The following is a 17,395-nucleotide window of genomic DNA, read 5'->3' on the forward strand; positions in this document are numbered from 1 at the left end:
AAAAGTAATATATAAAATAAAATAATCACAAGGAATAATTTCAAATTGTAATTAAAAAAAAAAATATATATATATATCGTCTAGCGTTTCTTCTATGTTCGTTCATTTTGCATTAGTTTCAGATTTTTCTTTGTCGCCGAAGAGATTATACCGATTTTCCACAGTATATTATTACTGTTTTCGGTGTATCGAAACCAATGGTACGACCTTGAAATATGTATATATAGTGTCATAATAAATATTGTATCTTCAGCTCTCACATCTACGATCGAGCACTTTATTGGGTTTTTTTCATCACCCCTGGACACGCTATATATATATATATATATATATATATATATAGTTTAAGCAAAGTATACCAGTTCATTTTAATTTATTAGTGCAATTGAGTTGTCAATTGTTAGTGGAATTAAAGCCCAAATAAAAATTATCCTAAATTATTTAAAGAAATAGAATTAAAAGAACATTAGTCTTCATCTTTTACTTCTAAAAAAGAATGTGTCAGTGCCAATAATGTTTAAAGCGTAACATAGCGTTGCTAATTATTGAAAATCTATACCAACAAAAGCTAAACAGATTTTGAATCTAGTTGTATGCAATAGTACTACGAAAACGATGACAACCTTTGTATCTTCTTAATCATTTATAATAGATATTGTGTTAATAAAATCAACCAAAAAGGGTTGATCTGCGATAGACCAAATATTTTCTATTATTTAAGATTTAAACCGTTTTTCTTCATCATAATTGTTGACATTTTTACAATTCAGCTATTCTACATTTCAGCAAACGGTTTTTTGTAGAAGTTTGTAATATTTTGGGAATGTTAAAATGAACCATTGAAAACAAAACAAAGCACCTGTTCAAGTTCAATAATAACGATGGTTGAAATGTAAAGACAGTGATGAGGGCAATTGTTTGAAACAAAGTAATATTGTCAAATACATTATTAAACATTTTTCAAATTTATTAAAATTAATATAACCTTCGAGTTGAGAGTCCTAAAATATAGATTGCCAAAAAATTTTTAAAAACTTATTCTAATGAAACAGATTCCTGCATAAGAATGCAAAGTGCTTTGTAAAATACTAGGTGAAGTTTAAAATTTTCAAAGAAAAAAAAAATTGTTTTTTAAATTATATCTTTTATATATCTATAAAACTGAGAATATGTGTGTACATGTATGAGGACACTTCTATATACTTTTTGATTTTGATCTACAGACTTGAAATTTGGTATATAGGATATTCAGAAATGGGTAAACTTTTTAATCAGTTTTCATCCAGGAAAAAAAAAAGGTTGCTAAAGGGTTAAAATTGAAAAATTGGTACTTCGGGGTCATCAGATTTTTATCTGTTTCTCAACTGTTTCATAAATGTGCATGTGTGAATTGTTTACATGATGGATTACTTATGTTAAGACTAAGGTTTGAAAACACCTTTTAAAGATCGTGTCAAGCTGGCCTAATGGTTACTATATTTGACTCACTGTTTTTAGGTTTTGATTGCGATCTTAGCTCGAGTATTTTTTATTTTATTTACAAGAAGTGAACTGTTTAGAACCCCCCCCCCCCCCCCGTAATACTCGCATGCACATGTCGCAGTTTCTTTCTTTTTTTTCATTAATTTTTAAGGAATTTAATATTCCTTTTAATACCGGGCAACACTGGCACATCTTCTAGTATACTATAATTGTAGTATCAAAAATTTAAATGAAAACAAAAGCCTATACTAAGATGAAAAAACATTTCAAGTGTAAAATTTTATGAGGAATCAAGTGGTGGTATTAATTTTGTCTTAGGAGAATTTATAATATTGTTGAGGTTCGCTGTCACACCACTAAGAAAGCGTTTTACTTTCTTGAACATTGAAAATTATACAAATTAAAAAATAAAATGGAACTCATGACTGAATTATAACTACAAACACATTAATTAACCCGGCACATCAGGTATGTTTGCTAGTATTTATTTCACTTCTGAATTAAATTTACATTGACAGAGATCTATTTTCTGAGGTTCGGCTTTACCATTAATTAAAAAACAAAGAAAAAAAAAACTGAACAGAAAAGAAATTGCAACTCCAAATTAAAAAGAAATCATCGCAATTTGTAAAAGGAACAGCAAAAATCCCAAAGATTCCAATTCAGATTAGATGCATTTCTTATTCCTGAAATTAAATATTTACTAATTGTTGGAAATTTTAAAAAGAATGAAGACTAAAGGAAAAACAAAAATGAATATCATTCTAGATTAAATAGTCAGTTTTTGTAACATATCATAAAAAATAAATAACACTCTGGTCCTCTGGTGATAATAATAATAATTAAATAATTGTGTGGCACTCAGATTAACCACAACTTAATAAAAAAAGAAACATATATATAGTAGATAGGATAATGTACAGCTGCCATAAAAATGAACAATGCACAAGCAATGATATACGTATGTGTATACATATGAAAAGGAGACATCAGTTATAGTTTTAGTGGATTTCAGGAAGCATGAGTTCTTTCAAAGGATACAGCATCTTAGCAGCCAACAAATGATGCAAGCAGTTTTTGTTATATGCTTAAACAATTATGAGCATGGAAAAATATGCTGGCGAGATGAATAATTTTGTGGGTGTTTTCTTCACCTTTGTTCAAAACATCGGCAGCCAACAATTGATACAGGCAGTTTGTTACATGCTTTAGCAATTCTGAGCATGAAAAACTGTTTCCGAAAGTCATAGAACCTGTGCTGTTTCCCAAATTGTGTTAAAATCATGTAGATTAAAAAAGGGTTCAGAGTTATTGTTGGCAAGATAGTTAAGAATTTTTTTACTGTTTACCAAGTCAGTTCCAAGATGTTGGAACTTCAAGAACCCAAACTGAGGGAAACAAGCTTCTCAGAATATGGCAAGTTTGACTGCACATCTCAGAATAATTTCACGATAGTCAATATTCTGAGCAAGATGGAGATTCCAGACTGATAAAGCATATTCTGACTGTTGTTGCACCATAACTGCATACAGCTTTAAATAGATGGTTGGAGCTACTAAAAATAGGTCTTGCTGAGTGATACAAAGACAACCATAGCCTCCTTGATAATTTTAGATATGTGCTTTGTCCAACACAAATCATTGCTGACATTAATGCCAATGTCATATTCACTATTTGAATATTAAAAAACAAACAAACAAAAACATTGATCACAAATTTTGGTTGATTTTTGTCATCTTATTCTTAAAAGATGACAAACAATATCTTATAACTAAAATACGTAAAGGTGTGGAAGTGTGATTATTAATGCTAAAATAATTTTTTTATAGTAGGGAAATATTGCTATATAGTATATTGCCATCTAATTTAAATCTATGTACAGACACATGCAAATTAGATAACACTAAAAAATATTAGATAGTGGTTGAAACAATAGAATGAGAGGGGGCAGTAGAAATATTAATAATGGACGTGCTTAGTTATAAATTACAGCTTATTATAAGAAATTTTTTTTCCAAACATAAATCAATCCCAGAAGCATATTTTAGCATGTATTTTACGTTATTAAAGTGTATATATATATATATATAAAAAGACTTTTTTAACCAAATCCTTTCTATATTAACATACAAATTTGAGGGGCATCATCCACACTGGTCGATTTCTATCTAGGTAGCTTGCTTACTGTATGACAGAAATAACCAAAGAAAATAAAAATAAACACTGATTAACTATATATAAATGAAAAATGTGATAAAAATTCTTGTGCGACTTTCGGAGCTTTTCACTACAAAAAGTGTTGCAACATTTGACTACAGCCTTAAATGATGCTTCAGATAATGATACCAGCATCATTTCATTTTGTTTTCAATTAAGATTTTAATTGAAGTCTAGGTTTGATATATTTGTCCTTTCATTGTTTATCTTAATTTATTGGACTTATGTTTGCATTAAAACTTTTCACACACACATCATCCACAGACAGACTTCTTTGCTGTATCACAGCTCTTCAGTGTGGCTAGACAAGCAACTACTTTAAGTTAGGATTGAAACCGGACTGTCTAAGTAACAGTCAGCAGTTCTAACCATTACACTATTTGCCCGCTGCAATGTTTCCTAATGCGCATTATGGGTTTAAGCCTGCCTACTACTCCTAATTTTTTTTTTTTTTTTTTTTTTTTTCGCATTCGCACAGTTACTCACTGCTATTTTTAGTTATTTTAATTCATTTTTTTTCTCAACCAACTCTCTTATGCACCCAGGCTAGTCTTTAATAATAATAATTAAAAAAAAAACTAAGAATGTTTACACTGTCAAGGTTTTTTTTTTTTTTTTTCCTTCATTTTTATAAAGCAAAGCTGTTTTTTTTTTTAAATAAGCAGGATGCAAAGGTTAAGATTAAAAGAGGGTCATTTGTTGCAGATGTACAGTTTCCTTAATGGAGTTGGATATAAAGCTAATCTAGCAGAGATTAAGTTAGATTAGAACCAAATTCCTTAATAAAACAGGATTTGAGTTATCTTGATTCTAAGTGAAACTGATCAATTTAAGCTAATATGCTGAACATATTGTGGGAGATAATAGACAGGAAATGGTGGTGGAGGCGTGTATATATATATATATATATATACACACTTTTTTTTTTTCAAAGGTTTAATAAACTCAATACAACATTTATAAATTATCTTCTTGATGTATACGTACAATACTTTTCATCTACAAATATCTGTTACTAATCATTGTATTCAGAATTTTCCTGATCATATAATGTTTTTCTAATAACAGAAACAAATAAGTAAATAAAAAAACGATATCTAAATTTCATGTAATAGCACTCACTTGATTTCTTGACCAAAAAATATGACTAACAAATAATTTTTTTTTTTTTTTTTTGAGCAGAGAATAGATGGTCAACCATTCGGGTCATTTTATGTTGAGTATCTACATATTCATGAGGCCTTTACTCAACCCTACTCCAGCTGACATGTTCATTTTAAATTTTTCAATAAAAGCCAATTTTTTAAAGGTATGATGTGTTTTTGTTTTGCTTTTTTCCCCAAATAAATCCTTAATATTTTTTTTTTCATAGAAGTAAATGGATTTTTTATACTTAAGTAATAGAAAACTTTAATGCATTATAAAAATTAAACACTAAATGTTTTTTCAATTTATCCCTAGGAAATATCAATTCCAGAAGAATTTCTTTAATGTAAAATTTAAATGAAAAACTGGATTCGATGCCCTTTCTCATCCACTGCTAAAGATGACGTCACTTTTATTTGATAATTTGAACATTTAGTTATTAACCCATTAGATTCCACTGTCCTATAAATAGGACACCAAATAATTTATTTTTAAAATTTATAATATAATATATAATAGTACTGTTTACTGCATAATTACTTTGAGGGAAGGATAAAATTCATCAATATTCATCAACTTCTGACAGTTGTTAAAACCTTCATAAAATTCTTGTGAAACTTGCTAAAATTCTATTTGTTCAATGATATATGAATTTATATGAGTTTTGCAATAGTAAACCACTAACTTATTTCCAAAAGTACAAATTGTGTGAACTGGTTTTCTGCTTGCCATAAGGTATAAATTTTATTCTATAATATATCACATCTACCCAATGTTTTATTTATAAAAGAGTCAATATTTAACTTTCTAAAATTGTTTTTTTTTTTTTAATTTGTGTATTCTAACACATTTTTAATCATTACGCAAGGTTTCAACTCAATAGTAAAAAAAAGTTAGATAGCGTAAGACTTAATTGGTTAATCAAAATCATTCTGAATAATTAAAAAAAAAAAAAAAAAATCCAATAATAAAAAATTTGGAAATTGAGGGCTGGGAGGTAATCACCTTAGGCATCAATCTTCTTATCTGTATTATTATTATTATTATTAATTCATTAAAGCATTTTTTTTTTTTTATTAAAACAATTATTTCTGACTAAAATAATGGGTTCTTTGATACAACAAAGGCTTGCTGGAAGATTCATGTTTTCATTTGATTTAGAAATGTCATTAATTACTTTCTAATTGACAGTTAAAAGCCTTCAAAATCACATTAAAATGATCACAAAGTAAAAATAAATGGCTAACATTATGTTTTAGCAATTAATAATGGATTAAAATGGCTGCTTTGTTTAGTATCATTGTGATCATGTAAAATTTGAAGTAATTGAAAACTAATTTCTGTGCTCTAAATTTAAAAGAATCATAGTCCAGCAAGTGAAAATAGCAAAGATGATGTAACAAAGTGTTTGTGGAGGGGAGGGGGGGGGGATAAAAGTTTATATTAAAAAAAGTGTTAGTATTTTTTTTTTTTTTTTTTTTTTAAATTTGTGCATGGGGGTGAATGAAGCAGTGAAAAAAAAAAAAAAAAAAAAAAAAAAAAAGCTGCTGTGCATCTAACGCCTACCCAAAGCTCCAGGAGCAGAAGCAACCCTGTGTGCCAGTGCCAGTGGTGGCTTACCACTACTCCTCTGCAGTTCACGGTCGCTGCGGCGATCTCTGTTGCGATCACGTTCTCCATCTTTGTTGGCAGCTTCAGATTTATTCTAAGGAAAAAAGAAAAAGGAAAAAAAATATTATAAAAAAATGAAAATTACTCATTTTTACTTGCAAGCTATTTTTTTTTTTTTTAAATAAGAGTTCTTTACATATTTATACATGTGAAAATTCCATGGGTGCTTACCTATCAGCATGTTACTGTAAGAATACATATTAGCTAAATATGTTTTCAATCAATAAAATGTATGTCATTTAAGTCTATGATGAAAACAGAATTCTATTTATGTCTAGGTCAATTTTGGAACAATTCATATTAAAATTGGTAGTCGGTGATATCAAGTTTTAGGTTAAAAAAAAAAATTTTCTTTTGAGAACTTATTCACTCCAAATAAAGGCATATTGTATTGCCAATGAAACAGGAAGGGCTACTTTGATAGGGGCAGATTTATTGGAGAAACCTAAATGGGGAGTTGAGAAGCAAGATATATCTTTGTTCACTGTTTGCAATTACCTTTTGATTTTTATCTTTGACAATCGGATAATCCTATTTTTTTTTTTTTTTAAGTGTCTTGAAGGTGATAACGTACAAACAGAGGGGGCAATATATGATTGTAAAAATGATCTTTAAACTTGAAAGAAACAAAATCCTCATTTTTTGTCTTTTTGAAAAAGTTGACAGATTTGCATATTAATTTCATAGAAACCTTTCAAAAAAAATAAAAAAAATTTAATATTGATGAAATTTAATACCCCCCCTCCCCCGTTTATACCAATAAAATTGCTGTAGTTCATCATTACGTTGCCGATGATATTATGTACTTGCAAAGTGCGATCAGGTGATAAACATCAAAAGAAATATTCTCTTAATTATATATGCATTTTACGTTTTCACACAAATGTCGAATCATTGATGACAAGGAGAATCTATAATGCTTGCATACTGTCTGTGATAATGTATGGTTTAGAAAATTGACAGTAAAAAAAAAAAAAAAACCCCACAGAAAATAATCAACATGCTTAGGTCAAAAGCTCTAAAGATGAGTCAGAGTCAAATGAACACAACTATATGGCAACTTTGGGACAAGATCAAAGTGTAGTATCTGTTCTTCAGGTGCCGCACTTCAATTTCTTGTTCTCTGTCAGTGGAGGAGAAATCCTTCACGACTGAGACAATTTTTATTTTTGTTCCTTTTCTCCACGTTAAAAAACGACCCTGGTGTCTAACTTTGTCCCGTGGGGAGGCATTGTAAATAGGAACTATATGGCAAGATCACAGTAAGAAACACAGAGCAAGAAGGTCAGGAGAACAGATTCAAATGATTAGTTGTTTGAGAATGAATTGTAGAAATGGTTAAAAACAGCATCGAATACAATGTTTGGCATAAAGAAGCAACCATAGCTGAAAGCAGACAAAAAGTAAAATAGTTCATCTGTGTCGACTAATTGGAAAATATTCTCCTGTGTAAAAGACAATATTCTGGTATATTTTCTTACAGATGTTATGGATGATATGAGCGAGACTCGTGGAAATTCCAGAGTTTGTCGCATATTTCCATTTTATTGACATTGAGCAGATATTACAATTTGATCAAAGCTGGGAACCATAAAGTGTATTTTAGTTTCAGTTTCAGATCTGAAAGATTTAAAAAAAAAACATTTTTTTTCTTGCATCTTTGGCAATCAGGAGACAGCATCTTTGAAAATAATGGGGGGGGGGATTACAGATGTAGAGATATGAAATTCACTTATCGTATCATCATATTAATAAACATTTAAATAACTAATACTGTGGTAATATATACCGAGAATGACATCGAAAAACATGTACAAATATATATTTTATCAAGCAGAATATAAATAAAGAATAAGTGGATAAAACTGACCTATGTTTTTGAAATTTTGTGAACTGTGGCATAAATAAAATAGGTAAAAATACAATTGTGACACTTTTCTGGAGATTGAACGTTAGTGTGGGTAATATTAAGCACACAATTGCAAAGTACTTAAGACTTCTATCCAGTCATGGCTTATGAAACCAGAACCTGCTATCCTCATGGATTAAATAAAGGGTTCTGTTAAAAATTCCTTTCAGATTCCCAAATTCAACAAGATAGACCTGAAGAAGGTCGGATGATACATCAACCGAAACTTTGTGCAAATAACACTCATTATGAGAACAGTAGTTTAAAGAATCCAAATAATGCCAAACTTCGCGTGAAGCATTGGAATTGCTTGTATCACACAACATTTACATAAAGAGATATTCTAAAGAGATTATTCGAGGCAGATTGATTGATGATGCCAAGGAATAATTATGACAGTTTTGATCTAATATGAACAACAAAAAACATTTCATATTAAGGTAAAACATAATATCAAAATACTTTTGGAAAACTTTATGCTTCAAGTTCTTTCTTCATGTAGTTTTGTTTGGTTGTTTCATTTTACAAAATATCAACATTTTTTTTTTTTAAAGTTATTTAATGCTGAATCCAAAAACTTTGGAAAAACTTTCACATCTTCAAACATCCATCCATGCTGCTTGGTTTGGTTGTTTTATGGATAAAAACTTATTTATGTTTATGACTTTGCAAAACATGATTGAGTTTTGCAAAAGAAGATAATATCAATGTTTTGTGAATTTTAGGTCAGGAAGCCAATATTTTCGGAAATCTTAATCTGATAGCACCAGGATAAAGATGCCTGAATACAAGCGTCCAATCAATCCGTGTAATTAGCAGTGAAATTGGAGTCCAAGGGAAAAACGTTTTAGACAGACCGACAGAGCCTTATACAAAGATTCTTGGATGCATATAAAAAACTTATTCCATTTTCACTATTAGAATTACAATAAATTACAAATGAATCTGACACCTATGGTAAGATTTTAAAAATACAGTTTAAAATAAAAAAAGCTACAATTTAAGAATTTTAAAAATACAGTTTAAAATAAAAAAGGCTACAATTTAAGAATTTTAAACTGTATTTTTAAAATCATACCATAGGTGTCAGATTCATTTGTAATTTATTTCAGTCTCAAATAATTCTAATATTTCAACATAAAATAAGTATAAGCGATAATAAATTGGTAATTAAAGATAATGTAAATTTATATTATAGAAGATAATCTAATCAAATAAAAATAAAGTCGACATGGCGGCAAGTTTTACTGATTATCTTTCAAGACACTCGCACAAAAACAACACATTTGAATGTACATATATATTTTATTATGTCTTTTGTAAAGGACACTTTCATTCATTCATTTTAACCATTATGTTGAACAGATACACATACATTATTTATTACAAAAAAGCACATACATAAACTAAGAACCAACTAAATCGTGTGACACACAAATTAATCCATTACATCACTAAACATATCTTCTGTTGGTCTAAAGTATGATTCTATGCAATTGTAGAAGGTTCACCCTCCCAGGCTTTACCTTCTCACTCTTTTAGAAGAGAGTCTATTACCGATCACTTGAGGTGTCCATATAGAGGAATGACAAGGTTATCTTAGCAATTTTTGATCTCCTAGAATGTTATATTTTCAAATACTACTTTCCTGAACCCGTGTCTAATCTCCCCACTGCAGGAGATATATGAATAACTTGCTCAATCACCACTTACGCTAAAAACAACCCTAAAGACATCATCAAGCTATCTTCATGCTTTAATGCTTGCATTGCATTTTTTTTTAAGGAAAGACTAAATTATGTGAAAGAATTTCGTTATGCAATCTTTTGCAATCACTTATTTAGATGCATACATTGTAATCATTATCTCGCTGAAAAGTAAATCACCGAACTATAGCAAGATTTTGTGCCAAGTTGTAAATTTTTATTCATAATTTTCATATAGTCTCTTTAGAGTCTATTCCTTTTACTTTAATTGCCTAATATCCCTTGAGTTAAACCTACAACAAAGACATCACCAAGCAACTTCCATGTTTTAATGTTTATTTTGAGAGGAAAGTCTAGCCTATGTAAATTCATTATTTACACACACGTGTGTGTGTTCCACGGACTTTCATATACTTTTATTTCCGCATAATTTCTATATATATACTATTTATTCAAAAGGAATCAATATTTAAAAGGTTATCTCATTGCATATTACTCTAAAGAAAATCTAAGAAAATTTAATAGAAATTAATAATAGAATTGTATTAAATATTCTATTTAAAAGTATTATATAAAGTTGATTTATTTAATTTTAATTATTATTGGAACCAACATCAACCGCATTTGAAAATGGAAGAAAGTTTTCATTTTACCTATGAGTTACTTCCCTTTAAGTTATGAGATTTTATTTCCCTGTTTGAATTTCATAGATGAAGATGATTATGTTTTATGCTTCCAAAAATCCAAAATGTGGTCAACTTTCAGGAAATCATAACAACTTAGGATATTTGGTGTTTGCTTAAATAATATGACTAAATCCTCTGTCCGGCAATATGGTTTTTTACCTAGCAATGCCGGATATGTATTGCTAGTATAGTCTTGGAAGTTTTTCAACCTCTAAAACTATATGAGAGAGAAAAAAAAAACAACAACTTAATCCCAAGTCCTTCGTTGGAAAACTCCTTGGCTATAAACATGTTTTTCTTTAATTTTTTTTTTTTTTTTTTCCATATTTCTACGTATGTACATTAAAATAAGTTAAAATAAATGATAAAAACCATTTATCTATATGTGCTGGTCACAGTTTGATGCCCCATCCCCCATCTCACTAACTAGAAATCCTTGGTAAGTACTTGACAGGAGGAGACCATACGACTTTTATCTACTAGAATAATCGAGCAAGACATTGAAAAGGCCGAGCTGAATTAGTGTTTGAGATTAAATGTTTATTCATATATTTCTCACTCTCCCTTTTTCTCTTATCAAAGTAGACAACATAAATGCATCAGGCCCCAGACATATGATCTGAAGTAGAATTGTACAGAAAGCTATTCATGATTCCAGAGCCATTAACGATTCCATAGAAAATGTAGAATTACTGAATGCATGAATTTTGAAACCTAATAATGAATTATTATTCAAAACAAATTATAAGGATATTTGGTAGATTTTATTATTCACTAATTATAGCAGTGACAGCAACTGTGACTAAAAGATTTATGACGCATTATGAATACAATTTATGAAAGCAGGAATTGGTCTTTATCAGACAAAGACCGCAAAGGAATTTAGGAATATAGAATTAGTTGCTTTTACTTTCATAATAGATTTTTCTTTCTTTTTTTTTTTTTCTTTTTAGTTATTCAGCAGATTTGTGTGTAAAGTTTCAAGTCTATTCGAAAATACTAGGTGGCATACCTTAAGACTGAATTCAACGAAAATTTTTTCATAAAAAAAGTCAGCTGAAACAACCATTAAGAATAGACACAAAAGGCTTTCTAATGCCGATTCTAAACTATATAAAGCAAGTCTTCAATTTGATGGTTTGTTTTATTTTACGGCATATCAACTTGTTCAGGTCATTTAATGCTGAATCCAGTAATTTTGGTAAAAGTTTTCACGCTTAAAGTTCTTTATATCTTCAAATATTTATTCATGGTGTTTGGTTTGTTTTGTAGTGTAGAGTAAACATTGTTTTTGCTTTTGACTTTGCAGAACATAATTGACTTTTATAAAAGAAAAGAAAAAAAAACAATAACATTAATGTTTAGTGTATTAGGAAGCCAGTATCTTCAGACAGCCTGATCTGATAACACAAGTGCAAGCTTTTGAACGAGACAATCATTAAAAATGTCATTTAGCTCACTAATGTAATCATGTTGAAAGAATGAATGAGAGTTTTTCATTGCAAAACATCTGAGATAGTAAGCTAAGTTCACAAGGAAAGACCATGAAAAACATATGAAATAATAAGGATGGACTTGAGAAAAATAGGAAATAAATAAAAACCTGGACAGAGATAGGTTAGTTTGGAAATGAAATTCGACACCCCGTCCAACACATAACATGTAAAACTGACATTAAACCAAATGCGATGATTATGATAGAGAGATTGTGTGCTTATGACGCACACAATCTCTCTATCAAACACACTCATACATCATGTGAGAAATCAACTACCAATGATTTGCTGTTTACTAAAAGAGGCAGAAGTCAATTACTTCTAAAATAAAAGCATTGGCATTTCCAGTATAGCCAATAAAACGAAAAAATCGTAATATAATAACGTTTTGTTTTTATTGTAAGACTTCTTATTTTGCTTCACTTTGATTTAATTTGAAAAGATTTAAATTGAAAAAAAGAAATATCAAATACATCCAATCTAAATAAATAAATAAAACTTAATTGTATCTTTTGTTACAATAATAAGTCATCTTTTACTCATCATTTTCATGTGAAGTGATTAATCAATTTTTCGGGGAGGGGGGGGGCATTGCAATTTTTAACTTATCCAAGATTGGTTAAAAAAATAAAGCAGTTTTGATTTAGTTGGTGTTTAGATTAGAAGAGATGTTTTGGATTACATATGTACAATGCACAAAGGAAGAGAACTCATCATCAACTCAAGGGAGTTCTATTCAGCATTATTATAAGATTTCTATCAACTTTACAAATTCAAAAAGTTCACTTTGTCATTTTATTATATGCTCATATATCATTAAAAAACAAAAATCAAAAAACATGTATATATTCACAAATGCAAGTAAATATTAAACTATATTTACGCAGATACATACTGACACATATATAAAAGCTTAAAAACACAGTTATCTCTCATATATATATATATTATATATATACACTAGCAAAAGTACCTGCCGTTAACTAGGTTCAAAAACAGCCTACAAAAAATGGACTGATTTATTAAAGTATGATAAGTTATAAAAAGGAAGGGTTGTAAAGAGATAGCTTCGAATTCGGGGGTATCAAAACCAAAGCAAAATATGATGAAAGTAAAAATAAAATAGATAAACACCATAATTTATTATACCATACCTGTTCACACTGAAACACTTATCACAATATTCTGTGGATCTATATTAAAAAAACCTTGTTAAACTTTGTGACATATTTCCATTCTATGGAGGTCAGGTGCGAACGAATACCCCATAATTTTATTATACCATATTTCTTCAAACTGAAACATAATTATCAAAATATACTTATGCAGATAGATATGAAAAGTCTTTATTAAAGTTTGTGCCTATTTCCATTCTATGGAGGCCAGGCGCAAATGCAGACCCCACAATTTTATTATACCATCCCTATTTAAGTTCAAACATACTTATCAAAGTATTCTTATGTACATCTATATCAAAAACACTTGTAAACGTTTTTTTTTTTTAATTTTTAAATTTTTTATTTCCATACTTTGTGAACCAGGCGCAAACGCAGACCCCACAATTTTAATGAACCACCGTTCTGCAGGATCAAACATACCCATTCCTGTGTCTCAATACATCTTCTATCATTATACGTAATCAGTTTTTTTAAATAGTCAACCATATAGGCGCCTATTTGTGACCAGACACACACACAGACATTCAGCTATATATATATATATATATATATATATATATATATATATATATATTCTGAAACGATTACCAAGGGTACTTGGATAAGTATATTTCATTTTGATTAAAAAGGACATGACATTATTGTAAAGTCCGTGTTTATGCTTTACAATTCAAAGCCAAAACTTTCTCTTACAATATTTCAGCCAATGTAACTTTGAAACAATCTTGGGAATCTATAGCGAATTTTGAATTCAACCAGTTATTTAATCGATGAGAAAGGTCATCACTGATTTGATGTTCAGCAAACAATGTATGATACAACAAGCGAACATTCTGCTAATTCCAAGAAGTTAAAGCAGTTTGAAAATGGTGGTAACAGGAATTGCGAAGTCGGAAAATATAGTCTGACTTTGAATGCTAGAATTCCAAAGTATCTGATTAAGGGATCTTCTGAATTCCTCCATTCAGTCTCGAAAGACAAAGGATACCCCCTGTAGGGGCAACTGCGTGTGCAATTGTGTGGCAAGGGTTGCGCAATCCCTAACCACACTTCTCCTGAATAGGCACTGCTAGAGTCCAGTCGCAAGGAGCAGTCAAGGACGACTGGAAACAATGCCAAAGTAAGAAGAGAGTACATACAGTACCTGGAATTTCGAATGGTCACTCATCTCGTACTGGCTAGGCTCATTGTTGCTTAACTTCAGTGATCTGTGTCAGACGTAATTATGCCATATATAATTATGATTATACTCTTCTGCACATGTGCAAATATACATTTATAGGTTAAATTGCATTAATTTATAAAGTTTAATTATTTATCCTTAGCTCAGATGCCAATCCCATTTGAAGACTAAATGTTTTAGTTTTCTCACTGATGGCATCCAGAGTCATTTTTTTTAACTTTTGAAATTACTATTATATATTGATACAATATAATAATCAATAGAGGATTGGCTTTATAATACATACATACGAAATCTGCATAAATTAAAATACCATTTAGGCATATTTTACGACTGGGCGACGGCAGGCAGCATACGAGTAAATTATAAAATTCTAACAGTTAATACTGGAAATATAATGCAGAAAACTCTGAGCAAATCACTAAGCAAATCAAAGAATATCCGAATCACAAAAGTTTGAAAAAATTAAAAAGAAATTTTGTATCGATATTTATAAATATACTATGTATACACAGACTCAGATTTGCATGCACATACACGAGAGTAAATCCATTTCGAAGTAAATATAGGAATTTGACATAGCAAAATAAAAGAGATTTTCAAATAACTGCAATTCCCATAATGGAAACAACTTCTTTTATAAATCAGCCTCTCCGTATTAAATGGATTCCTCATATGAATAAAACCCGGAAAGACACAAAAAAAAGGGAAAAAAAAGGGAAACCAAAAATAAGTAAAAGATAAACACAAACGCATTTACTGTGCATTCACACTTAAAACAACTTTGTATTTTGTCGTTAAATGAAAAAACAAAAATATGTGAAATGCTAATAACTTTTCTTCTAAACTTTACAGCAGAATTAGGCATTAGAAAAAGAAAGGGGTGGTGGTTGCGTTTCATTTTGCTTAGAATCTCAAAAGAATAGAACAGCGGACATATTTTAACGCTGTAATAAATATACAAGTCCCATAGCAACATAGAATGGCTGATTTGTTAATGACAATTTTTTCCCTCAAGTTTAAAATAGTAGAAACAAATAAATACAACACACACACACATTATATATATATATATATATATATATATATATATATATAATGTTCAAATTTTCCCTATTTCTTTAACCAGTATATCTCCATAAAGAAAAACAGTGCATAAAATTCTGCTTCATCTGTATTGATGTGCATTTTCAGAAATTATAAATTTATTTTGTTTGAATTCAGAAATTGTTATATTTTATCCAGTCAGCCATTTTCTTTGATTATTAATTTCAGTGTGCAACAAGGAGTGACTACCCCCTCCCCAGTAATAGCACATTTTTCATATTACATCATGTGTTAGATGACAATTTTAATTACTATGCCAATTGGCATTTGAGCATCTGATAAACAAAAAAAAAAAATGATAAAGTTTTGTTTTGAATATATATGAATAAAATTAATGAAAGTCGAACACACACCTAATGAAGGGAAGGTGCCCTGAAATATAGCATCACAGATATGTTGCCTGACATAACATATCACATGTAAAATATTTTATAAAATTATATATATATATATATATATATATATATATATATATATATATATATATATATACACACCCACACACGAATTGGATCAATAAATAGCTGGTTCCGCTATTATATCTTAAGTTCAACTCGAGTCTATCCATTACATCTGTCTTGTTCTGCCTTCTATAAACCTAAATTTATTTCATAAAAAAAAATTAAATTGTTTGGGTCATTCATAATTTGTATCAAATTGAATTTATGTTTAGAAGTGCTATAACATCATATACTAAAATTTAATTTGTAAAAATGACTACCAACTTCTAATTTGACGTCTATGGATTTGTAAATACAGTCTAAATTGCATGTAGGTATTAATTTGCTGTATAAAAAAATATTCCTAAGATAACTAAACTTACTTTTTAATTCAGTACATACTGTGGATCAGTTGGCAGTAGGAGCTATCAGATCCACAAGAGTGAAATCGTGACTAGTTAACTATTTTGTGCAACCTTCCTCAAGATTGCCATGCATAGATTGCCAGAGTTTGGAATGAGGTGTAACCAGGAAAAAAACCTAACTCAACACAACCAGAGTGAGCATTCATGCAATATCAACTGCAGTCTATTGTAGTCAAACTGTACACTATATATTTGGTACAGTTCACCAGAACTGCATAATTGAATTAAACCTTCATTTCCATTCAATATCTTTGTTGCCATTCAAAAAGGAACCATTTTTTCCCGTTTTCATATCACATTTATATAATAATTTGTTTCCTGTAAATTGACTTCCCTTTGTTCTTTGACTTATAATTGTAATTGAATCGTGACATCATTATATTGCAACCATGTCTTCTCCTTCAGCTTTAACAATCACTCCTGATCCTATCTCCATTTTGTTGAATTCCCAAAAGTAAAAATCAACCGGGTTAATCATGAAACTTTTAGTACACATAATATATATATATATATATATATATATATATGTGTGTGAATGGAAATGTATAAAAAAGAATATGAAAAGTATAAACGTTTATAACTTTTCTTTATTCATTTTCAATTGGTGACGTGCAGGAATACAAAATAATATGAAAAAAAATTAAAAAACATTGTTACAGGTACATAATTTTCGACCGATCCTTCAGTCTTCATCTCGAAAATCTGAATTTTTGAGATGAGGATTAGTTATTCATATTATTTGGATTCAT

At 29.5% G+C, this 17,395-nt stretch overlaps 1 protein-coding gene across 34 annotated transcripts in view; it reads right to left on the reverse strand.

Moving 5' to 3' along the window:
• The window catches only part of LOC145297554 (serine/threonine-protein kinase mig-15-like), a 1,203,941-nt gene that overhangs the window by 392,707 nt on the left and 793,839 nt on the right, over positions 1-17,395 (reverse strand). For 19 of the 34 annotated variants that reach the window (XM_080143544.1, XM_080143534.1, XM_080143531.1 and 16 more), the window contains one exon: positions 6,412-6,550. In XM_080143544.1, the coding sequence (XP_079999670.1) occupies positions 6,412-6,550 (139 nt within the window). The remainder of the gene's footprint in view (positions 1-6,411; positions 6,551-17,395) is intronic. The other 15 variants (XM_080143552.1, XM_080143554.1, XM_080143543.1 and 12 more) reach the window with 1 other exon arrangement.

This window comes from Euprymna scolopes, chromosome 18 (assembly GCF_053919585.1).
Source record: "Euprymna scolopes isolate OS-2025 chromosome 18, ASM5391958v1, whole genome shotgun sequence".
Lineage (NCBI taxonomy): Eukaryota > Metazoa > Mollusca > Cephalopoda > Sepiida > Sepiolidae > Euprymna > Euprymna scolopes.